Source organism: Panulirus ornatus, chromosome 26 (assembly GCF_036320965.1).
Source record: "Panulirus ornatus isolate Po-2019 chromosome 26, ASM3632096v1, whole genome shotgun sequence".
Lineage (NCBI taxonomy): Eukaryota > Metazoa > Arthropoda > Malacostraca > Decapoda > Palinuridae > Panulirus > Panulirus ornatus.
The window spans coordinates 10,603,881-10,631,109 of record NC_092249.1 but is presented as its reverse complement, the minus strand read 5'-3'; the positions used below and the strand labels follow the sequence as shown (position 1 = coordinate 10,631,109).

The 27,229-nt window shown below is 46.7% G+C and overlaps 1 protein-coding gene across 1 annotated transcript in view; it reads left to right on the top strand.

Moving 5' to 3' along the window:
- Nucleotides 1-27,229, top strand: part of LOC139757448 (solute carrier family 22 member 3-like) — a 149,441-nt gene that overhangs the window by 97,174 nt on the left and 25,038 nt on the right. Inside the window, exons 6-7 of the mRNA XM_071677973.1 lie at nucleotides 7,477-7,603; nucleotides 26,162-26,265. Of these exons, the coding sequence (XP_071534074.1) occupies nucleotides 7,477-7,603; nucleotides 26,162-26,265 (231 nt within the window). The remainder of the gene's footprint in view (nucleotides 1-7,476; nucleotides 7,604-26,161; nucleotides 26,266-27,229) is intronic.

The following is a 27,229-nucleotide window of genomic DNA, read 5'->3' as shown; positions in this document are numbered from 1 at the left end:
ATCTTGGGGGGTAGGCCTCAACAGAGTGCAAGACCGCGTGGTATCGCGGCGAAGTCGCGGGACAACCCACAATGTTTATCCTAAAAACCCAACCTTTTGAAAAAACCACCCACCCCCCCAAAAAAAACCCCCAAACCACCTAAAAATATCTTTAAACATTCTCTAAACGAGGGTTTTTTTTACACTTGGGTTTTCCCGTGTCTTTTTTTACACTCCTTAACCAATTTCCCCCCAAATTTTTCACACTTTTAACCCAAAGTCTTTTTTCCCCACTTGTAATATGTCTTCCTCACAATCCTAAACCGTATCTTTTTTTTTAAAAAACTACCCATCAGTGCTTTTCCCCACACTCCCACCAGTGCTTTTTTCACTTTCCCCACCTGTTCATTCCCCCACATTCCTACCATGTGGGTTTTTCATAAATTCCCGCCCCTTTTTTTTCTCACGCTTGTACCGTGTCTTTCTTATGCTCATTTTCCATTTTCTTTCTCACACTCTATCAGTGTTTTTTCCCCTGTCCCCTTTAAAAAGGGCTTTTTCCCACTTTTACCCTGTCTTTTTACAAACTCCCCCCAGTGTCTTTTTTACCCCATTATCAAAATGTCTTTTTCCAAAACCCCAAACCATCTTTTTTTTCCCCCTCCTAAACCCGTTGGGCTTTCCTTCACTCCATCCGTGTCCTTTTCCCCCCATCCTATAATTGTTTTCCCCCCACCCCCCCTACCACCATTTTCCCCCTTTTCACACCCTACAATTTTTTTTTTCTCTACCCTTTTTAAAGTGTTTTTTTCTCACACTCTTTTTTTGGGTCTTTTTTTCACACTCAAACCCGTGTCTTTTTCACCCCCCCCTACCATTTTCCTTTCTCAAACCCCCTAAACCCAAAACTTTGTTACAATTGTACCGAAAATTTTGTCACACTTGTACCAATGTCCCCCCTCACACCCTTTAAAACCCCTATCTTTCCCCCAAAAATTGTTTTCATGGGTTTTCCCAAAAATTCCTACCAAAAGTCTTTTTTTACAGTCCAAAGAGTTTTTTCCTTCCCCTCAATCCTATCATGTCTTTCCCCTAATCTTTTCCCTTCTATTTCCCCCCCTCCAACCATTTATTGTTTTTCCCTTTTTCACACCTTTTTAAACCTGTTTTTTTCCCCAACCCTTTCCCACCCGGGTTTTTTCTCCACAACCTAAACCCTTTTCTTTCCCTCAATCAAAACCGGGAAAATTTTTCCCCACTTCTACGTGTTTTTTTTTACCGGTTTTCCTTTTTTTCACACTCCCCACTAGTGTCTTTTTTCCACATTTTCCCATTGTGTTTTTTTCCCCACTACTACCCCGGTTTTTTTCCACACTCCTTTCCAAATTTTTCTCTCACACTTCCCCACCGCGTGTTTCTCACACTCCTAACCAGTGGGGTTTTTCCCCACAGTCCTTCCAGTTTTTTTCTCACAAATTCCCCCCAACCCAAAACTTTTCTCAAAACCATTAAACATTGTCTTTCTCAACCCCCCCCTACCAGTGGGCTTTTTCACACTCCTATCTGTTTTCCTTTTTTTACCCTACCAAAAAGTGTCTTTTTCACATCCCACAGGTCTTTTTTACACTTTTACCTGGTCTTCTCACACACACCATGTCTTTCCACCTACTACATTCTTTCCACACTCCTACCCTTTTCTTTCCCCAAAATCCTACCATGTCTTTTTCCCCACTTTTACCATTTTTTTTTTCAAGTTTTACCTGTGTCTTTCTCACAGTTTTAACTGCTTCTTTCTCACATTTCTATCAATTTTTAATTTTGGGCCTCACATACCGTGTCTTTCTCACACTCCTACCTGTGTCTTTCTCACACTCCTACCTGTGTCTTTCTCTCACTCCTGTTAATGTCTTCCCCACACTCGCACTGAGTATTTTCCCAAAAATTTTTCCCCCGAGTATATTTATCAAGTCAATATTTTCTTCATCGGTTGATTATCTGTTCCTGTTTTCTGTACATAGTTAAGATTTTTTTGGGTAGGGGGTTTTTCAGGCCCCCGCTGAGTCCCCGGGTTCAAAAATAAGGGGTTTCCCCCGGGAAACCCCCCGGGGTGGGGGGGTTTAAGGGGCCAAAACCCAGGGTTTTTTCAGATCTTTACGTGTTACCCGCACTGAGGCCACCCCCGGGGGCCCAGGCCCCGCTGAGAAATAGGTTTATTTTTTGTTCCCCAAACCAGGGGGAGGTTTTTTAAGGCCCCCACCCCTCCCCCAAGTTGCTGGGATCCTCATACAGTGTTACTGCAACAGCTGAGGCCATATCCCAGGTTGTTGGGATCATTGTTCATCTAGCAGCTGAGTACAATACGTCGGTGCAGCAGCACTGTTGATAAAGATAGTTTAGATTATTCAAGTGTTATGTGGAGGTATTGTAGTGGTGTTATGTGATGAGGTCAGTGATTCCCTTGTCCTTCATCTTAGATAGTCTACTGGAAAATGTTTTCAAGTTTATCAGATTCTTGTTCTGTTCATCCATGAAGCATCTGTTCTGTTGACTGCTGTAGTCTGTAGCAGAATGTGTGTGTGTGTGTGTGTGTGTGTGTGTGTGTGTGTGTGGGGGGGGTTTTTTGTGTTGGTGTGTGACATCAAGCATTACCAAGAATCTGACTGGAATAGATAGTGCTTTTCATGGTGTTATGCATTAGTATATGATAAACTCTCTGCTTAGTATACAGACTCCAACCGGTCGTGACCCGGTTCTCGGACGTACTAGGTCCAAGTAACACAGTAACCTAGGCCAGTAAAAATTTACGTTTTAATCCACACGAGGTTCCTATCTTGTATCTGGCCACAGACAACAGTACAAACAAATTTGTAAATGTCAGGTATCGTAATTTTTGAGAAAACTCATTATGATTTGGAGCATGGATTAGAACTGATAGCTTTCTTCACCAACAGTGGACAAGTGATTCATCCTTGCCCTTTTGTTGAAGTTTACTGAGTCAAATGAAAAATTATCTTCACGAAAGAAGTACGGCACCGTGGCCTTAGTACAGCTGATCATTGTGGAAGATAACTGGTAGTGCTGGTATGAGGTGACCTAACGATGGTCCTATAGCAGGACATCGACCTCAACACCTCCTCGACAGCCCTACCATATCTCATGCTTGGATCATTAACCTTACAATGTCCCCAGATTTAGCTTTAGATTAACACTCTCTCTCTCTCTCTCTCGAAGTCGTGACCGACATCATCTCTCTCTCTCTCTCTCCTCTCTCTCATCTCAATCTCCCCTTCTCTCTCCTCTCATCTCTCTCCCACCTTCTCCTCTCTTCTCTCCCACATCTCTCTCCTTCTCTCTCACTCTCTCTTCTCTCCTTCTCTCCTCTCCTCTCCTTCTCCCCCCCCCCTCTCTCTCTCTCTCTCACTCACAATCTCTCCTCTCTCTCACTTCCCCGAACTCTCTCTCTCTCGTCCTCATCCCTTCTCTTCTCTCTCTCATCTCTCTCTCACCCCATCTCGCCTCTCTCTCACTCTCTCCTTCTCTCTCTCTCACTTTCTTCTCTCCTCTCTCTCACTCCTCTCTCTCATCTCTCTCTCTCCTCTCTCATCTCTCTCTCTCTCTCCCTCTGATCTCCTCTCTCTCTTCTCATCATCCTCTCTCTCACCCTTTTCTCTCTCTCATCTCTGCTCTCCTTCTCTCTCTCTCTCCTTCTCTCATCTCTCACTCTCTCCTCTCTCTCCCCTCCCTTCTCTCTCCCATTCTCTCCCCATCCTCCTCTTCATACGTAGATCGAACTCGTTCCTGCTCTCTCACACCTCTCCTCAATTACTCTCTCACTCTGCCCTCGAAGATACAGAAAAAATAGATAGATACAAAGACCACAACCTTATCTGTTGTTTTTTATTCGTATGTTGAGGTGTTTGATTGTATTTATGTGGTGGAGGGAGGGGAGGTGGAGGGGGTGTGGGTCTTATGATGACTGGTCTGGGAGTGTGGGTGAGGAGGGGGGGGGGGTTGGGGTGGGGAGGGGGTAGGGTGGGGAGGTATGGGAAGAGAGAGAGAGAGAGAGAGAAGAAAAAAAGGAGAAGAGATATAGAAGATAGAAGATAGAGATAATAGATATAAAACCTCTCTATAACCTCCTTCCTCTCTCTCTTCTCTTCTCTCCTTCCTATCTCTCGCCTTTTATATCCTCTCTCCTCTCTCTCCCCCCTCTCTCTCTCACTCTCTCCTCTCTCTCATCTCCCCTCCAAACACACACCCTCAACCCACCCACACACCCACAGCCACCCACACACAACACACACACCACCGCACACCACCGACCACACCCTACCACCCTCCACCCACCCACCACCCCCACCCAACCCACAACCCACACACACACACACACACCAACACACCACACACACCACTCACTCACTCACACTCCTCACACTTACCTACCACACCTCACACATCTCTCACACACACAACACACACCATACACACACAACACTACAACACGTACAACACTCTCCTCTCTCACACTCTCACACTCTCTTCCTCTCCCCACCAACACACACACCACTCACTCACACAAACACCTCACCACCACTCTCACACACACACACACACACCCACCAACTCCACTCCTCCACTACACACACACTCACACTCCACACACACACACACACTCCACTCAACACACACTCACACCACCACACTACCTCACATCTCACTCCACAACACCCAACACACACACAACCACCAACTCACCACTCACTCAACCACACACACACATACACACACTCGTCACTCACACTCACACCTACAACACACACCCCACACACCTCTCACCACTCCAACACACTCACACACCTCTGTCACCACTCTCTCACCAACTCCACCTCACTCACACCACCCACCCACACGTCACACACACTCACGTCCGAGCCCAAACATCCCCCCACACACACCTCCTACCCACCCCACTCACCACACACCACACACTCTCTCACTTACACAACCCAATCCAATCACCAACACTCACACTCACACCACTCTCACTCACAAACTCACACCACTCCACTCATGTACACCTCCTACACACACACGCAACTCACTCCAACTCTCACCACCCACTCTCTCACGAACCCTCCCCCTCTCCTCGCCTTCTCTCGACATCTCTCTCTCACATCCCTCCACCTCAACACCTCACTCTCTCTCCCAACACCCCTCGCCACCAAACTCCTCCCTCCATCCCCCTCCTCTTCACCCTGCTCACCTCCCTCACACCGTCTCTCTCTCTCCCCCTCTCTCCCTCCCCTCTCTCCCCCCTCTCTCTCTTCTCCTCTCATCACACCTTCCTCTCTCTACTCACTCCTCCTCCTTCTTACTGTTCTACTCTCACACTCTCATCGTCTCTCTCACTCTCTCTCTACTCACTCTCAAGTCGTTCTCAAACTCCTCTTCTCTCCTCTCTAATCTCACTCCTTCCGCTCTCTAATCTCTCTCTCTCAATCACTCCACTCTCTCACTCTCATCTCTATACTCTCTCCCTAACGTTAACTACCCTATTTCTCGACTCTCTACCACATCTCTCCCCTTCATTCCTTCACTCTCATCTCCTCTCTCTCTCCTCCTCTCTCACTCCTACTCCTCACCTCTCTCTCTCTCCTCCCTCATCCTCTCTCACCTCTCTCTCACTCTCTCTCCACTCTCTCCTCTCTCCACCTCCTCCCACTCCCACTCCCTCTCTCCTCCCTCCCTCTCCTCTCTCTCCTCCCTCACCTCTCTCTCTCTCTCTCTCTCTCTCTCTCTCTCTCTCTCTCTCTCTCTCTCTCTCTCTCTCTCTCCTTCTCTCTCTCTCTCTCTCCTTCTCTCTCTCTCTCTCTCTCTCTCTCTCTCTCTCTCTCTCTCTCTCTCTCTCTCTCTCTCTCTCTCTCTCTCTCTCTCTCCTTCTCTCTCTCTCTCTCTCTCTCTCTCTCTCTCTCTCTCTCTCCTCTCTCTCTCTCTCTCTCTCTCTCTCTCTCTCTCTCTCTCTCTCTCTCTCTCTCTCTCTCTCTCTCTCTCTCTCTCTCTCTCTCTCTCTCTCTCTCTCTCTCTCTCTCTCTCTCTCTCTCTCCTTCTCTCTCTCTCTCTCTCTCTCTCTCTCCTTCTCTCTCTCTCTCTCTCTCTCTCTCTCTCTCTCTCTCTCTCCTTCTCTCTCTCTCTCTCTCTCTCTCTTCTCTCTCTCTCTCTCTCTCTCTCTCTCTCTCTCTCTCTCTCTCTCTCTCTCTCTCTCTCTCTCTCTCTCTCTCTCTCTCTCTCCTCTCTCTCTCTCTCTCTCTCTCTCTCTCTCTCTCTCTCTCTCTCTCTCTCTCTCTCTCTCTCTCTCTCTCTCTCTCTCTCTCTCTCTCTCTCCTCTCTCTCTCTCTCTCTCTCTCTCTCTCTCTCTCTCTCTCTCTCTCTCTCTCTCTCTCTCTCTCTCTCTCTCGCTCTCTCTCTCTCTCTCTCTCTCTCTCTCTCTCTCTCTCTCTCTCTCTCTCTCTCTCTCTCTCTCTCTCTCTCTCTCTCTCTCTCTCTCTCTCTCTCTCTCTCTCTCTCTCTCTCTCTCTCTCCTTCTCTCTCTCTCTCTCTCTCTCTCTCTCTCTCTCTCTCTCTCTCTCTCTCTCTCTCTCTCTCTCTCTCTCTCTCTCTCTCTCTCTCTCTCTCTCTCTCTCTCTCTCTCTCTCTCTCTCTCTCTCTCTCTCTCTCTCTCTCTCTCTCTCTCTCTCTCTCTCTCTCTCTCTCTCTCTCTCTCTCTCTCTCTCTCTCTCTCTCTCTCTCTCTCTCTCTCTCTCTCTCTCTCTCTCTCTCTCTCTCTCTCTCTCTCTCTCTCTCTCTCTCTCTCTCTCTCTCTCTCTCTCTCTCTCTCTCTCTCTCTCTCTCTCTCTCTCTCTCTCTCTCTCTCTCTCTCTCTCTCTCTCTCTCTCTCTCTCTCTCTCTCTCTCTCTCTCTCTCTCTCTCTCTCTCTCTCTCTCTCTCTCTCTCTCTCTCCTCTCTCTCTCTCTCTCTCTCTCTCTCTCTCTCTCTCTCTCTCTCTCTCTCTCTCTCTCTCTCTCTCTCTCTCTCTCTCTCTCTCTCTCTCTCTCTCTCTCTCTCTCTCTCTCTCTCTCTCTCTCTCTCTCTCTCTCTCTCTCTCTCTCTCTCTCTCTCTCTCTCTCTCTCTCTCTCTCTCTCTCTCTCTCTCTCTCTCTCTCTCTCTCTCTCTCTCTCTCTCTCTCTCTCTCTCTCTCTCTCTCTCTCTCTCTCTCTCTCTCTCTCTCTCTCTCTCTCTCTCTCTCTCTCTCTCTCTCTCTCTCTCTCTCTCTCTCTCTCTCTCTCTCTCTCTCTCTCTCTCTCTCTCTCTCTCTCTCTCTCTCTCTCTCTCTCTCTCTCTCTCTCTCTCTCTCTCTCACATGGAAACATGTCGTAGATGAAGCAGTAATGCCACAAGTCACAATACATCAAGAACATGTGTTTCATGTCTCACCAAAAGGATGTTGTTTGGTGTTTCAGGATCATACCAGAGTCAGCCAGGTGGCTGTTGGGTCAAGGTCGTGTGGAGGAGACGCTCAACATCATAAAGAGAGCAGCTGAGGTCAACCAGAGATCACTCTCACCAGATGTTATCCGGGATATCAAGGTGAGACGATTGCTACACGTACCATCTGTTCACATGTACACATTGATTAACATTTACTGGGTCACTTTACCGATGATGATGCTCAGGTCGACGGGAGAAGCTGACGGCGAAATAATGAACTTGACACGACAGTTACAGAAGAGTAACTTGATACTACGGGGATTTATATTCCTTTACTTACTATATTTGATCGCCGTTTCCCACGTCAGCGAGGTAACGTCAGGAAACGAAGAACGGGCCATCCACTCATATACACAGATATACACAAAACGCCCATATACGCACATAAACATACATGTACATATCAACATATACACATATACATATATACACATACACATACACAGACGACATATACATATATACACATGTACATATTCATATTTGATTGCCTTTATCCATTTCTGGCGCTACCCCGCCCGACAGGAAACAGCATCGCTATCCCCTGCTTCAACGAGGTAGCGCCAGGAAAACAGACAAAAAAGGCCACATTCATTTCACACTCAGTCTCTAGTTGCCATGTGTAATGCACCGAAACCACAGCTCCCTATCTACATCTAGGTCCCACAGAAACTTTCCATGGTTTACCTCGGGCGCTTCACATGCCTTGGTTCAATCCAATGACAGCACATCGACCCCAGTATACCACATCGTTTCAGTTCATTCTGTTCCTTGCACGCCTGTATGTTTAGGGCCCGATCGCTCAAAAGCATGGAGAAGCGAGAGACCAAATTGGAGGTTCGTCTCCCACTTCTCTTGTTCCCTCCACTTCTGACACATGTGTCCTGCTTGTCAATCTTTCCTCACTCATTCTCTCCATGTGTCCAAACCATTTCAACACACCCTCTTCTCTCTCTCAACCATACTCTTGTTATCACAACACATCTCTCTTCTCTTACTCGATCAAGCCACCTCACACCACATGTCCTCAAACATTTAATTTTCAACACATCCACCCTCCTCCGTACAATCCTATCTGTAGCCCATGCCTCGCAACCATATAATATTGTTGGAACCACTATTCCTTCAAACATACCCATTTTTGCTCTCCGAGATGATGTTCTCGCCTTCGACACATTCTTCATCGCTTCCAGAACGTACTTCCCTCCCCCACCCTGTGACTCACTTCCGCCACCATGGTTTCATTTGCTGCTACGTCCACTCCGGGATATTTAAAACAACTCACTTTGCATATGCGTTTATGATTATCGCTTGTGATAATCAGTTCCTGCTGTCAGACTTTCGCAGTGAAACAGATGGAAGAAAAAACGTCTCCCAAGTTATTTCAGTTTAAGATGTAAGTGTGGGAACTGTTATTGAATAAATCACACGACTTAGAGAGCTTCTTTCTCAGTTATCGTCTCCCTCTACCCTCACAAAATGTTGTACAAAGAGCATATTTCTGTCTAGACCATTTGCTTTGCTCTATTTCTTCTGCGTTTAACGGGACGATAACGTTATCAGCTGTGATAACGCCAGACCACCTCGCAGGACCTTGGGTAACATATCGACAGTCATGGTTGTACAACTGCGGTGGCAGATCAGCTGTCATGGTTGTACAGTTGCGGAAACAGGTAAACAGTCATGGTTGTACAGCTGCGGAAACAGGTCAACACTCATGGTTGTACGGCTGTGGTAACAGATCAACAGTCACGGTTGTACAGCTGCGGTAACAGGTCAAACGTCATGGTTGATCAGCTACAGTAACAGATCAACATTCATGGTTGTACAACTGCGGTAACAGATACAGTCATGGTAGTATAGCTGCGGTAACAGATCAACACTCATGGTTGTACAAATGCGGTAACAGATCAACAGGAATGGTAGTATTACTACGGTAACAGATCGACAGTCATGGTTGTACAAATACGGTAACAGATCAACAGTTATGGTAGTACAGCTGCGTTAACAGGTCAACAGTCATGGTAGTACAGCTGCGGTAACAGATCAACAGTTATCGTAGTACAGCTGCAGTAATAGATCAACACCTATGGATGTACAGCTGCGCTAACAGATCAACAGTCATGGTAGTACAGCTGCTGTAACAGATCAACAATCATGGGAGTACAGCTGCGGCAACAGATCAATAGTTATGGTAGTACAGCTGCGGTAACAGAACAGCAGTCATAGTAGAACAGCTGTGGTAACAGATCAACAGTCATAGTTGTACAGCAGATCAACAGTCATGGTAATACAGCTGCGGTAACAGATCAACAACCATGGCAGTACAGCTGCGGTAACAGATCAACAGTCATGGTTGTAGAGATGCGGTAAAGGATCAAGTCATGGTAGTACAGCTGCGGTAACAGATCAACAGTCATGGTAGCGCAGCTTTGGTAACAGATCAATATTAATGATAGTACAGCTGCGATAAGTTATGAACAGTCATGGTAGTGCACCTGCGATAACAGATCAACAGTCATGGTAGAACAGCTACGGCAACAGATTAACAGTTATGGTTGCACAGCTGCGGTGAGAGATCAACAGTTATGGTAGTCCAAATGCGATAACAGATCAACAGTCATGGTTGTATAGCTGCTGTAACAGATCGTGTCATTATTGGACAGCTGCAGTAACAAATAAACATTCATGGTAGTACAACTACAGCAACAGACCAACAGTCATGGTAGTACAGCTGCGGTAACATATCAGCAGTCGTGGTGGTACAGCTGTGGTAACAGAACAAGAGTCATGGACATACAGCTGCGCGAACAGATCATTAGTCATGGTTGTACAGCTGCGTTAGCAGATCAACAGTCATGGTAGTGCAGTTGCGTTAACAGATCAGCAATCATGGTAATACAGCTGCTCTAACAGGGTAACAGTCATGGTAGTACAGCTACGGTAACAGATCAACAGTCATGGTAGTACAGCTGCGGTAATAGATCAACAATCATGGTTGTACAGCTGCGGGAACAGATCAATAGTCACGGTTGTACAGCTGCGTTACCATATCAACGGTCATGATAGTGCAGGTGCGGTAACATCAGCAGTGGTAGTAGAGCTGCGCTAACAGATCAACAGTCATGGTAGTAGAGCTGCGCTAACAGATCAACAGTCATGGTAGTAGAGCTGCGCTAACAGATCAACAGTCATGGTAGTACAGCTGCGGTAACAGATCAATAATCATGGTAGTATAGCTACGGAAACAAATCAACAGTCATGGTAGTGCAGCTGCGGTAACAGATCAACAATCATGGTTGTACAGCTGCGGTAACAGATCAACAATCATGGTTGTACAGCTGCGGTAACAGATCATCAGTCATGGTAGTATAGCTACGGAAACAAATCAACAGTCATGGTAGTGCAGCTGCGCTAACAGATCAACAATCATGGTTGTACAGCTGCGGTAAGAGACCAACAGTCATGCTAGTACAACTGCGGTAACAGATCAACAGTTATAGTTGTACAAGTGCGGTAAAAGATTAACACTTATCGTAGTACAGCCGCGGTTACAGATCAACAGTCATGGTTGCGCAGATGCGGTAAAAGAGCAACAGTTTTGCTGGTACAGCTGTGTTAACAGATCAACAGGAATGTTTGTAAAGCTGCGGTAAGAGATCAACAGTCATGATAGTAAAGCTGTGGTAACAGATCAATAGTTATGGTAGTACAGCTGCGCAAACAGATCAACAGTCTTGGTAGTACAGCTGCGATTACAGATCAACAATCATGGTTGTACAGCCGCTGTAACAGATTAACAGTCACGGTAGAACAGCTGCGGAAACAGAATAACAGTCATGGTTGTACAGTTGCGGTAACAGATCAACAGTCATGGTAGTACAGTTACGATAACAGATCAACAGTTATGGTGTGCAGCTGCGGTAACAGATCAACAATCATGGTAGTACAGCTGTGGTAACAAATCAATAGTAATGGTAGTACAGTTGAGGTAGCATATCAAGTCATGGTAGTGCAGCTGCGGTTACATATCAATAGTCATGGTAGTACAGTTGCGGCAATAGATCAACAATCATAGTTGTACAGCTGCAGTAAGAAATCAACAGTCTGGTAGTACAGCTGCGGTAACAGACCAACGGTCATGGTTTTACAGCTGCAATAATTGATCAACAGTCATGGTAGTACAGCTGCGGTAACAGATCAACAGTCATGGTAGCACACATGCGGTAAAAGATCAAGTCATGGTTGTACAGCTGCAGTAACAGATCAAGAGTTATTATAGTACAGCAGCGGTAATAGATTTACACTCATGGTTGTACAGCTGCGGTAACAGATCGACTGTTATAGAAGTACAGCTGTAGTAACAAATTTACAGTAATAGTAGTACAGCTGCAGTAACAGATCAACATTCATGGTTGTATAGCCGCGGTAACAGATCAACAGTCCTGGTAGTAGAGCTGCGGTAACAGATCAACAGTCATATTTGTACGGTTGCGGTAACAGATCACTAGCTATCATAGTACAGCTGCGGTAACAGATCAACACTCATGGTTGTACAGCTGAGGTAACAGATCATCAGTCATGGTAGTACAGCTGTGGTAACAGATCAAAAGTAATGATAGTACAACTGCGGTAACATATCAACAGTCATGGTAGTGCAGCTGCAGTAAGAGATCAACAGTCAGGTAGTACACCGGCGGAAACAGATGAACAGTCATGGTTAAAACAGCTGCGTTAAGAGATCAACAGTCATAGTTGTACAGGAGCCGAAATAGATCAATACTCATGGTTGTACAGCTGCGGTAGCAGATCAACAGTAATAGTTATACAGCTGCGGTAACTGATCAACAGTTATGGTTATGAGGCTGCGGTAACAGATCAGCAGTCATGGTAGTGCAACTGAGGTAACAGATCAACAGTCATGGTTATACAGCTTCGGTACCAGATCAACAGTCGCGGTGGTACAGTTGCGGTAACAGATGGTTACTCATGGATGTACAGCTGTAACAGATCAACAGTCAATGTTGTACAGCTGTGGTAACAGTTACGGTAGTGCAGCTGGGTTAACAGATCAACGGTCATGGTAGTGCAGCTGCGGTAACAGATCAACAGTAATAGTTCTACAGCTGCACGAACAGATCAATAGTCATGGTTGTCCAGCTGCGTTAATAGATCAACAGTCATGGTAGTGCAGATGCGGTAACAGATCCGCGGTCATGGTAGTACAGCTGCGGCAACAGATCAACAATTATGGGAGTACAGCTGCGGTAACAGATCACCAGTCATGATAGTAAAGCTACGGTAACAGATCAATAGTCATAGTTGTACAACTGTGGTAAATAGTAATGGTAGTACAGCTGCGGTAACATATGAACAGTCATAGTAGTGCAGCTGCGGTAACAGATCAACATTTATCGTAGTACAGCTGCGATAATAGATCAACAGTCATGGTTGTACAGCTGTGGTAACAGATCATCAGTCATAGTAGTAAAGCTTTGATAACACATCAACAATACAACACATCCACATCCCATGGATCATACACATGTTATACTACCAGTGTGCATGACATCCCCTGGTCAACACACGTGTTACACTACCAGTGTACATGAACTTCCATGGTCCATACACGTGTTACACTACCAGTGCGCGTGACATCATCTTGTATTACACGTATTACACTACCAGTGTGCGTGACATTTCCTGGTTCATACACGTGTTACAAAACAATGTGAGTGACATCCCCTGGTCCTCACACTTGTTAAACAACCAGTGTGAGTGACATTCCCTGGTCCATACACGTGCTACAATACCAGTGTCCGTGACATCCACTGGTCCATACACATGTTACACTACCAGTGTGCGTGACATCCCCTGGTCCTCACATGTGTGACACCACCAGTGTGAGTGATATCCTGTGGTCCATACACATGTTACATTACCAATGTCCGTAACATCATCTTGTCCATACACGTGTTACACTACCAGTATCCGTGACATTCCCTGATATACACACCTTTTACACTACCAGTGTGCGTGACATCCCCAAGTCCATACACGTGTTACACCACCAGTGTGCGTGACATCCTCTGGTCCACACACGTGTTACGCTACCAATGTGTTTGACATCCCCTGTTCCATACACGTGTTACACTACCAGTGTGCAGTACATCCACTGGTCCATGTACATGTTATACTACCAAAGTGCGTGACATCCTGTGGTCCATACACGTGTTACACTACCATTGTGGAGTACATCCCCTGGTCTATACACGTGTTACACTACTAGTGTGCCTGGCATTCCCTGGTCCATACATGTGTTACACTACCAGTGTGCGTGACATCCTTTTGTCCTTACACGTATTACACTACCAGTGTGCTTGACATCTCCTGGTTCATACACGTGTTACACAACCAGTGCGAGTGAGATCCCCTGGTCCACACACCTGTTGCACTACCAGTGTGCGTGACATGCCCTGGCCCATACACGTGCTACAATACCAGTGTGCGTGACATCCACTGGTCCATACACATGTTGCACTACCAGTGTGCGTGACATCCCCTGGTCGACACACGTGTGACACCACCAGTGTGAATGACATCCTGTGGTCCATACACGTGTTACACTACCAATGTACGTAAGATCATCTGGCCCATACACGTGTTGCACTACCAGTATCCGTGACATCCCCTGGTATACACACCTTTTACACTACCAGTGTGAGTGACTTCCCCTAATCCAATGACGTTTTACACTTCCAGTCTGTTGGTGACATCCTCATGTCCACACACTTGCTACACTACCAGTGTGCTTGAGATCCCCTGCTCCATACACGTATTACACTACTGGTGTGCGTGATATCCCCGGTCCACACACGTGTTACACTACTGTTGTGCGTGATATTCCATAGTCCATACCCGTGTTACCCTACCAGTGTGCGTGACATTCCCTCGTCCATACACGAGTTACACTACCAGTGTGCTTAACATCCATTGGGCCACACGCATGTCATACTACCAGTGTGCATGACATACCCTGGTCCACACATGTGTGACACTACCAGTGTGAGTAGCATCCTGTGGTCTGTGCATGTGTTACACTACCAATGTGCGTGAGATCATCTGGTCTACACACGTGTTACACTACCAGTGTGCATGACATCCCTGGTCCATACACTTGTTACACTGCCAGTGTGCGTGATATCCCCGGGTGAACACACCTGGTACACTACCATTGTACATGACATCCCCTGGTCCATACACATGTTACACTACCAGTGTGGGTGACATCCTCTGGTCCATACACGTGTTTCACTACCAGTGTGTGTGAAATCCCCTGTTCCATACACGTGTTACACTACCAGTGTGCATGACATCGACTGGTCCATATACATTTAACACAACCAATGTGCTTGAGTTCCTGTGGTCCGTACACGTGTTACAATACTATTGTGGATGACATCTATTGGTTCATACACTTGCTACACAACCATTTTGCGTGACATTCCTTGGTTTACACAGGTGTTACACTACCAGTGTGCGTGACATCCACTGGTCCATACACGTGCTATAATACCAGAGTGGGTGACATCCTCTAGGCCATACAGGTGTTACATTACCAGCGTGCATGACATCCCCTCGTCCACACACGTGTGACACCACCAGTGCGAGTGACATCTTGTGATCCATACACGTGTTACACTACCAATGTGCGTAACATAATCTGGTCCATACACGTGTTACACTACCAATGTGCGTAACATAATCTGCTCCATACACGTGTTACACTACAAGAATGCTTTGAAATCCCCTGGTACACACACCTTTTAGTCTACCAGAGTGTGTGACATCCCTGGTCCATACACGTGTTACACTACCAGAATGCCTTGACATCCCCTGGTACACACACCTCTTACTCTACCAGTGTGTGTGACATCCCTGATCCATACACATGTTACACTACCAGTGTGCTTGACATCCCCTGGCCTATACACGTATTGCACTACCCGTGTGCGTGGCATCCTTGGCACACACCAGTTACAGTAACAGTGTTTGTGACATCCCCTGGTCCATACACGTGTTACACTACTAGTGTGTGTGATATCCAATGGTCCACACACGTGTTACACCACCATTGTGCGTGACATCCCCCGTTCCATACACGTGTTACACTACCAGTGTGCTTGACATCCACTGGTCCATATACGTGTTACACTACTAGTGTGGGTAACCTCCTGTGGTTCATACACGTGTTACATTACCAGTGTGCTTGACATCCCCTGGTCCAAACAAGTGTTACACTAACAGTGTGCCTGGCATCCCCTGGTACACAAAGGTGTTACACTAATAGTGTGCGTGAACTTCCCTGGCCCAAACTCGTGTTATACTGCCAGTGTGGGTGACATCCCCTGGTCCACACACATGTTACACTAACAGTGTATGTGAACTTCCCTGGTCCATACACGTGTTATTCCACCAGTGTGCGAGACATCCTTTAGTCCACACCGTGTTACACTACCAGTGTGCGTGACATCCTCTGGTCCTTACACGTGTTACACTACCAGCGTGCTTGATATCTCCTGGTTCATACACGTGTTGCATAACCAGTGTGCGTGATATCCCCTGGTCCACACACATGTTACACTACCAGTGTACATGACATCACCTGGTTCATACACGTGTTACACTAACTGTGTACGTGACATCCCCTTTTCCACAAACTTGTGACGCCACCAGTGTGAGTGACATCCTGTGGTCCATACACATGTTACACTATCAATGTGTGTGATATCATCTGGTTCATACTCGTGTCACACTAACAGTATGCGTGACATCCCCTGGTACACACACCTTTTACACTACCAGTGTGCCTGACATCCCCTTGGACACACACGTGTTAAACTATAAGTGTGCGTAACATCTGGTCCATACGCGTGTTACACTAGAAGTGTGCGTTATATCCCCTGGTCTATACAGATGTTACACCATCAGTGCGCGTGACATCCCTGGTACACACGCCTGTTACAATACCAGTGTGCGTGACATCCCCTGGTCCATACTAGTGTTACAATACCAGTGTGCGTGACATCCAATGGTCCACACACGCGTTACACTACCAGTGTGCGTGACCTCCCTTGTTCCATACACGTGTAATACTACCAGTGTGCATGACATCCACTGATCTATATACGTGTTACACTACCAGTGTGCGTGACCTCCTGTGGTTCATACACGTGTTACACTACCAGTGTGAGTGACATCCCCTGGTCCAAACACTTGTTATACTCCCAACGTGCCAAAAATCCCCTAATCCACCCACGTGTTACACTACCAATGTGTGTAAACTTCACTGGTCCAAACACGTGTTACACTACCAGTGTGTGTGTGTGACATCCCCTGGTCAACACACGTGTGCGTGAAATTTCATGGTCCACAGACGTGTTACACAACAGTGCGCATGACATCCTCTTGTTCTTACACGTATTACACTACCAGTGTGCGTGACATCTGGTTCATGCACGTTTTACACAACCAGTGTGAGTGATATTCCCTGGTCCAGACACTTGCTACACTACCAGTGTGCGTGAAATGCCCTGGTCCATACACGTGCTACACAACCAGTATGCATGACATCCACTGGTCCATACACATGTTACCCTACCAGTGTGCGTGACATCCCCTGGTTCACACACATGTGACATCACCAGTGTGAGTGACATCATGTGGTCCATACACGTGTTACACTACCAATGTACGTAACATCATCTGGTCCATACACGTGTTACACTACCAGTATCCGTGACATCCCCTGAAACACACACCTTTTACACTACCAGCGTGCGTGACATCCCCATGTTCATACACGTGTTACACTTCTGGTGTGTGTGTGACATCCTCTGGTCCACACACACATGTTATACTAACTGTGTGCGTGACATGCCCTTGTCCACACACGTGTGACACTACCAGTGTAAGTAGCATCCTGTGGTCCGTACATGTGTTACACTACCAATGTGCGTGAAATCATATAGTCCATACACATGTTATACTATCAGTGTGCTTGACATCCCTGGTCCATACACTTGTTACACTCCCAGTGTGCGTGACATCCCTTGGTACACACACCTGTTACGCTACTATTTTGTGTGACATCCCCTAGTCCATACACGTGTTACACTACCAGTGTCCGTGACATCCTCTGGTCCACACACGTGTTACGCTACCAGTGTGTGTGACATCCCCTGTTCCATACATGTGTTACACTACCTGTGTGCATGATATCCACTGGTCCATGTACATGTTACACTACCAATGTGCGTGACATCGTGTGTTCCATACACGTGTTACACTACCATTGTGGATGACATCCACTGGTCTATATACGGGTTACACTATTAGTGTGCCTGGCATCCCCTCATCCACACACGTGTTACACCACCAGTGTGCGTGACAACCCTAGTCCTCACACATATTAAACTACTAGTGTGCGTGAACTTCCCTGGCCCATACACGTGTTTCACTACCAGTGTGCGTGACATTCTCCGGTCAACACGTGTGTTACACTACCAGTGTACGTGACATCCCCTGGTTCATACGCATGTTGCATAACCAGTTGGCGTGACGTCCCCTGGTCCACACAGGTGTTACACTACCAGTGTGCGTGACAGCCAATGGTCCATACACGTGCTATAATACCAGTGTGGGTGACATCCTCTAGTCCATTCACGTGTGAACTACCAGTGTGCATGACATCCCCTCGTCCACACACGTGTGACATCACCAGTGTGAGTGACATCTTGTTGTCTAGACACTTGTTACACTATCAATGTGCGTGACATCATCTGGTCCATACAAGTGTTAAGCTACCAGAATACCTTGACATCCCCTGGTACACACATCTTTTACTCTACCAGTGTGTGTGACATCCGTGGTCCACACACGTGTTACACCACCAGTGTGTGTGACATCCCCTGGCCTATACACGTATTACACTACCCGTGTGCGTGACATCCCTGGAACACACCAGTTACAGTAACAGTGTTTGTGACATCCCCTGGTCCATACACGTGTTACACTACCAGTGTCCATGACATCCACTGGTCCATATACGTGTTACACTACGTGTGCGTAACCTCCTGTGGTTCATACACGTGTTATATTACCAGTGTGCGAGACATCCCCTGGTCCAAACAAGTGTTACACTAACAGGGTGCCTTGCATTTTCTGGTCCACAAACGAGTTACACTAACAGTGTGCGTGAACTTCCCATGTCCAAACACGTGTTACACCGCCAGTGTGCGTGACACCCCGTGGTCCACACACATGTTACACTAACAGAGTGTGTAAACTTCCCTGGTCCATACACGTATTAAACTACCAGTGTGCGTGATATCCTTTAGTCTACACACGTGTTATACTACCAGTGTGCGTGACATCCTCTGGTCTTTACACGTGTTACACTACCAGCGTGCGTGACACCTCTTGGTTCATACAAGTGTTGCACAACTAGTTGCGTGACATCCCCTGTTCCACGCACATGTTACACTACCGGTGTGCGTGACATCCCCTGCTTCATAAACGTGCTACACTACCAGTGTGCGTGACATCATCTGGTCCATACACGTGTTACACTACCTGTTTGCTTGACATCCCCTTTTCCACAGAACTTGTGAAACGACCAGTGTAAGTGACATCCTGTGGTCCATACATATCTTACACTATCAATGCGCGTGATATCATCTGGTCCATACATGTGTTACTCTACCAGTATGCGTGATATCCCCTGTTACACGACCAGTGTACCTGAAATCCTCTTGTCCATACACGTGTTACACTATAAATGTGTGTAACATCAGGTCCATACGAGTGTTATACTAGAAGTGTGCCTTACATCACCTGGTCTATACACGTGTTACACTATCAGTGTGCCTGACGTCCCTGGTACACACACCTATTACTACCAGTGTGAGTGACTTCCCTTGGTCCAAACGTGTTACACTAGAAATGTTCCAAGGATCCCTTGATCCACCCACGTGTTACACTACCAGTGTGTGTTAACTTCACTGGTCCAAACACGTGTTACACTACCAGTGTGCGTGACATCTCCTGGTTCATACACCTGTTACACAACCAGTGCGAGTGACATCCCCTGGTCCACAAACCTGTTACACTACCAGTGTGCATGACATCCCCTCGTCCATGCACGTGTGACACCACCAGTGTGAATGACATCTTGTGGTCCGTACACTTGTTACACTACCAATGTGCGTGACATAATCTGGTCCATACACATGTTAATCTACCAGAATTCCTGGACATCCCCTGGTACACACACCTTTTACTCTACCAGTGTGCGTGACATCCCCTGGTCTATACACATGTTACACTACCCGTGTACGTGACATCCCTGGTACACACCTGTTACAGTAACAGTGTGTGTGACATCCCCTGGTTCATACACGTGTTACACTACCAGTGTGTGTGACATCCAATGGTCTACACAAGTGTTACACTACCAGTGTGCGTGACATACCTTGTTCCATACATGTGTTACACTACCAGTGTGCATGACATCCACTTGTCCATATACGTGTTACACGATCCCCTAATCCACCCACGTGTTACACTACCAATGTTTGTAAACTTCACTGGTCGAAACACGTGTTAGACAACCAGTGTGTGTGACATCACCTGGTCAACACACATGTTACACTACCAGTGTGCGTGAACTTCCATTGTCCATTCACGTATTACACTACCAGTGCGCGTGACATCCTCTTTTCCTTACACGTATTATACTACCAGTATGCATGACATCTCCTGGTTTATACACGTATTGCACAACCAGTGTGAGTGACATCCTGTGGTCCATACACGTGTTACACTACCAATGTACGTAACATCATCTGGTCCATACACGTGTTACACTACCAGTATCCGTGACATCCCCTGGTACACACACCATTTACACTACCTCTGTGTGTGACAATCCCCTGGTACATACACGTGTTACACTTCTAGTGTGTATGTGACACCCTCTGGTCCACACACACACTTGTTACACTACCAGTGTGAATGAGATCCCCTGGTCCATACATGTGTTACACTACTAGTGTGCATGATATCCCCCTGTCCACACACGTGTTATTTTACCATTGTGTGTGACGTTCCCTTGTCCATACCCGTGTTACCCTACCAGTGTGCGTGACATTCCCTGGTCCATACGCGTGTTACCCTACTAGTGTGCTTGACATCCACTGGGCCACACACATGTTATACTATCAGTGTGCGCGATATGCCCTGGTCAACACACGTATGACACTGCCAGTGTAAGTAACATCCTGTGGTCCGTACATGTGTTACACTACCAATGTGGGTGAAATCATCTGGTCCATACACGTGTTACACTACCAGCGTGCATGACATCCCTGGTCCATACACTTGTTACACTCCAACTGTGTGTCACATCCCTTGGTACACACACCTGTTACACTACCATTGTGCATGACATCCCCTGGTCCATACACGTGTTACACTACCAGTGTCTGTGACATTCTCTGGTCTACACACGTTTTACGCTACCAGTGTGTGTGACATCCCCTGCTCCATACACGTGTTACCCTACCAGTGTGCATGATATCCACTGTTCCATATACATGTTACACTACCAATGTGCGTGACATCCTTTGGTCCATACACGTGTTACACTACCATTGTGGATGACATCCACTGGTCTATATACGCGTTACACTACTAGTGTGCCAGGTATCCCCTCGTCCACACACGAGTTACACCACCAGTGTGTGTGACAACCCTAGTCCACACACATGTTACACTTCTAGTGTGCGTGAACTTCCCTGGTCCATACACGTGTTTCAATGCCAGTGTGCGTGACATCCTCTGGTCTATACACGTGTTACACTATCAGTGTATGTGACATCCCCTGGTTCATGCACGTGTTGCACAACCAGTTTGCGTGTCATCCTCTGGTCCACACAGGTGTTACAGTACCATTGTACGTGACATCCAATGGTCCATACTCTTGCTATAATACCAGTGTGGGAGACATCCTCTAGTCCATACAGGTGTTACACTACCAGTGTGCATGACATCCCCTCGTCCATACGCGTATGACACCACCAGTGTGAGTGACCTCTTGTGGTCTATACACTTATTACACAACCGTGACATCATCTAGTCCTTACACATGTCAAGCTATCAGAATACATTGGCATCCCCTGGTACACTCACCTTTTACTTTACTAGTGTGCGTGACATCCCTGGTCCACACACGTGTTACACCACCAGTGTGCGTGACATCCCCTGATCTATACACGTGTTACACTACCCGTGTGTGACATCCCTGGTACACGCCTGTTACAGTAACAGTGTGTGTGACATCCCCTGGTCCATATACGTGTTACACTATGAGTTTGTGTGATATCCAATGGTCCACACACGTGTTACACCACCAGTGTGCGTGATATCCACTGTTCCATACACGTGTTCCACTGCCAGTGTGCATGACATCCAATGGTCCATATACGTGTTACACTACTAGTGTGCGTAACCTCGTGTGGTTCATACGCGTGTTACATTACCAGTGTGCGTGACATCCCCTGGTCCAAACAAGTGTTACACTAGCAGTGTGACTTGCATCCACTAGTCCACAAATATGTTATACTAACAGTGCTCGTGAACTTCCCTTGTCCAAAGACGTGTTACACCGCCAGTGTGCGTGACATCCCCTGGTCCACACACATGTTACACTAACAGTGTGTGTAAACTTCCCTTGTCCATACACATGCTATACTACCAGTGTGCGTGACATCCTCTAGTCCACACACGTGTTACACTACCAGTGTGCGTGACATCCTCTGGTCCTTACACGTGTTACACTACCAGCGTGCGTGACATCTAGTTCATACATGTGTTGCACAACCAGTGTGCGTGACATCCGCTGGTCCACGCACATGTTACACTGCCAGCGTGCGTGACATCCCCTGGTACACACAGCTTTTACACGACCAGTGTACCTGACATCCCCTTGTCCATACACGTGTTACACTATAAATATGCGTAACATCTGGTCCATACGAGTGTTACACTAGAAGTGGGCGTTACATTACTTGTGACACCACCAGTGTAAGTGATATCCTGTGGTCCATACACATGTTACACTATCAATGCGCGTGATATCATCTGGTCCATACACGTGTTACACTCCCAGTATGCGTGATATCCCCTGGTACACACACCTTTTACACGACCAGTGTACCTGACATCCCCTTGTCCATACACGTGTTACACTATGAATATTCGTAAGATCTGGTCCATACGAGTGTTACACTAGAAGTGGGCGTTACATTACCTGGTCGCTAAACGTGTTACACTATCAGTGTGTCTGACATCCCTGGTACACAAACCTCTTCCACTACCAGTGTGAGTGACTTCACTTGGTCCAAACATGTGTTACACTACCAATGTGCCAAGGATCCCTTGATCCACCCACTTGTTACACTGTCAGTGTGTGTGAATTTCACTGGTCCAAACACGTGTTACACAACCGGTGTGCGTGACATCTCCTGGTCAACACACGTGTTACACTCTCAGTGTGTGTGAACTTCACTGGTCCAAACACGTGTTACACTACCAGTGTGCGTGACATTCCCTGGTCAACACACGTGTTAGACTACCAATGTGCGTGAACTTTCATGGTCCATACACGTGTTACACTACCAGTGTGCGTGACATCCTCTTGTCCTTACACGTATTACACTACCAGTGTGCTTGACATCCCCTGTTCCATACACGTGTTATACTACTAGTGTGCATGACATCCCCTGGTCCACACACTTGTTACACTACCAGTGTGCGTAACATCCCCTGGTCCATAAACGTGCTACAATACCAGTGTGTGAGTGACATCCACTGGTCCATACACGTGTTACACTACCAGTGTGACATCCTCTGGTCCACATACGTGTGACACCACCAGTGTGAGTGACCTCCTGTGGTCCATACACGTCTTACACTACCAATGTGCGTAACATCATCTGGTCCATACACGTGTTACACTACCAGTATCCGTGACATCCCCTGTTACACACGCCTTTTACACTACCAGTGTGTGTGACATCCCTTAGTCCATACACGTGTTACTCTATAAGTGTGCTTGACATCCCCTGGTCCATACACGTGTTACACTACCTGTGTGCGTGACATCCCCTGGTCTGTACTCGTGTTACACTACCAGGGTGCATGACATCCCCTGGTCCATACATCTGTTACACTACCAGTTTGCCTGACCTCCCGTGGTTCACATAGGAGTTCACTACCAGTGTGCATGACATCCCTTTTTCCATACATGTGTTACACTACCAGGGTGCATGGCATCCTCTGGTCCATACATCTGTTACACTACCAGTTTGCCTGACGTCCCGTGGTTCATATTTGAGTTACACTATCAGTGTGCATGACATCCCCTTTTCCATACATGTGTTACACTACCAGTGTGTGTGTGTGTGTGTGTGACATCCCCTGGTTAAAACATGTGTTACACTACCAGTGTGCGTGACATCCCCTGGTCCATACACGTGTGACATTCCCAGAATGAGTGACATTCTTTGATCCACACACGTTTTACACTACCAATGTGCGTGACTTCCTCTGGTCCACCCACGTGTTACACTACCAGTGTGCGTGACATCCCCTGGTCCACACACATGCTACACTACCAGTGTGCATGACACCCCTAGTCCACATACGTTTTACACTGCCATTGTGCGTGACATTCCCTAGTCCAAATACATGTTACACTACCACTGTGCGTGACATCCCCTAGTGCACACACGTGTTACACTACCATTGTGCATTACACCCCCTGGTACACATACCTGTTAGACTACCACTGTGCGTGACATCCCCTGGCAAATACGCGTCTTACACTACCAGTGTGCGTGACATCCCTTCACACACATGTTAGACTACCAGTGTGCGTGACATCCACTGGTTCACATACGTGTTACAATACCAGTGTGCGTGACATCCCCTGGTCCATATATGTGTTACGCTACCAGTGCGAATGACGTCCCGTGGTCCACATACGAGTTACACTACCAGTGTGCGTGATATCCCCTGGTCCATACACGTGTTATACGATCAGAGTGCGTGACATCATGTGGTCAATGCACGTGTTACACTACTAGTGTGCGTGACATCCACTGGTCCACACACGTGTTACACTACCAGTTTGCGTGACATCCCTTGTTCCATACACGTGCCACACTATCAGTGTGCGTGACATTCCTGGTCCATACACGTGTTACACTACCAGTGTGCGTGATATCCCCCGTTCCACACATGTGTTACACTACCAGTTTGCGTGAACTTCCGTAGTCCATACACGTGTTACACTACCAGTGTGCGTGATATCTCCCAGTACACACACGTGTTACACTACTAGTGTGCGTGACATCCTCTGGTCCTTAAACGTGTTACACTACCAGTGTGCGTGACATCTGATTCATACACGTGTTACACAAACAGAGTGCGTGACATCCCCTGGTCCACGCACGTGTTACACTACCATTGTGCGTGACATCCCCTGGTCCATACAAGTGCTACACTACCAGTGTGCGTGACATCCTCTGCTCCACACACGTGTTACACTACCAGTGTGCGTGACATCCTCTGGTCCATACACGTGTTACACTACCATTGTGTGTGACATTCTCTGGTCCACACACGTGTGACACCACAAGTGAGTGACATCCTGTGATCCATACACGTGTTACACTACCAATGTCCATGACATCATCTGGTCAATACACGTGCTACACTACCAGTATGCGTGACCTCCCCTGGTACACACACCTTTTACACTACCAGTATGCGTGACATCCCCTGGTCCGTACACGTGTTACATTAACAGGGTGCATGACATCCCCTGGTCCGTACATGTGTTACACTACCAGTGTGACTGACGTCCCGTGGTCCACATAAGAGTTACACTAGCAGTGTGCGTGACATCCCCTGGTCCATACACGTGTTATACTATCAGTGTACGTGACATCCTGTGGTCAATGCACGTGTTACACTGCCAGTGTGCGTGACATCCCCTGGTCCATACACTTATCGCATTGCAGTCCCACTTACGACTACTATGTGGTCAAATGTTAATCATTTCCTCTGAGTCAGACTTTGCTGGAACCATCCATTTCTACAGATTAATCTCTGGTTATACGTGATACAAAGGATTACAAGAAATATATTATTACTGAGTATTTTCAAAGCCGTTTGTACACTTCAGCCACATCCTGTTTGACTGGTAGGTAGGCAGGTGGTGACATATTTTTTGGTCATTTCTTGGTCGGAGCTGCAGCTATACCGGACGTCCTTGAGCAGCAGCAGGTGTGGGACCCAGATGCAGGCATGTGGTGAAATAGTCCTTCGTTCCTACCTACTGCTACAGTGGACTGTGTGATGCTCATACCCTCTAATAACACATATTTTGGGTTTCTTATTTTCTCGGACATCTGCCATGTATACACTAATGATATCTCATTATACCACGACTGGTAGTATTCATCAGTATATCTCTAACATGATATATAACCAATAGGTCTGTACCTGTATACCTTCCCTCACCCTCACCAGGTCTTCAGCGCCCAGAGAACAGACATCAAAAAGTCTTCTGGCGTCCTTGATCTTATGAGATCTCGTGTGTTGAGGAAGCGCTTCATCCTCCTGTGTGTTATGTGGTGAGTAACATGTTCTGGTTCGTTATGAGGTGATATGTTGTAGGCAGGCACGTGCTATATGGCAGTAAGTAACGTGATATGTTGTGGCCAGGCACGTGCTATATGGCAGTAAGTAATTTGATATGTTGTAGCCAGGGATATGCTTGTGGCAGTAAGTAACGTGATATGTTGTAGCAATGCACGTGATATGTGGCAGTATAACGTGATATGTTGTAGCCAAGCACGAGCTATGTAGCAGTAAGTATCGTGATGTGTTGCAGGCAGGCGCGTGCTATGTGGCAGTAAGTAACGTGGTATTTTGTTAGTTGTATGTTGCGATCAGCTGAGAGATGATATGTGGTGTGATAAGTTACATGTGATTAGTCATGTGTGGCGGTTGTTACATGTGATGGCTGATTTATTTTGATATGTAATGTTGTGAGTTATATTATGTGGTGAGTTGTGTGTTGTGGTGACATGTGTTGAAGTGAGTAGCGTTTTGATTTATTAGGTGTTGTGATTCGTGTTATGGTGATCTGTGTAGCGGCCATTTGTGTGTTATAGTGAATTATGTGTTCTGGTTAGTTGTGTTTTGTGGTAAGTCGTAAGTTGTAGTGAAATATTTGTTGTAAATTGTGTTGTTGTGAGTAATGTGTTGTAAAGAGTAATGCACAGTGGTGAGTTGTGTGTTGTGGTGAGTGGTACTGCGCTCAGTTGTGTGCTATGTAGAGTTGTATATTAATGGTGAGTTGTGTGTTGTAGTGAAATATGTGTTGTGAGCTGTCTGCGGGGAGTTATGTGTTGTGCAAGTTATGGGTTGTGGTGAGTTGTGTGTTGTGGTTAGTTTTGTGTTGTGGTAAGTTTTGTGTTAAGTTTCGCGTTGTACTGAAATATATGGTAGAGTTGTGAGGTTTGAATTATGTGTTGCGGTGATTTGTGTGTTGTGAATTGTGTTGCGATGAGTTGTAAGTTGCGGTGAGTTGTT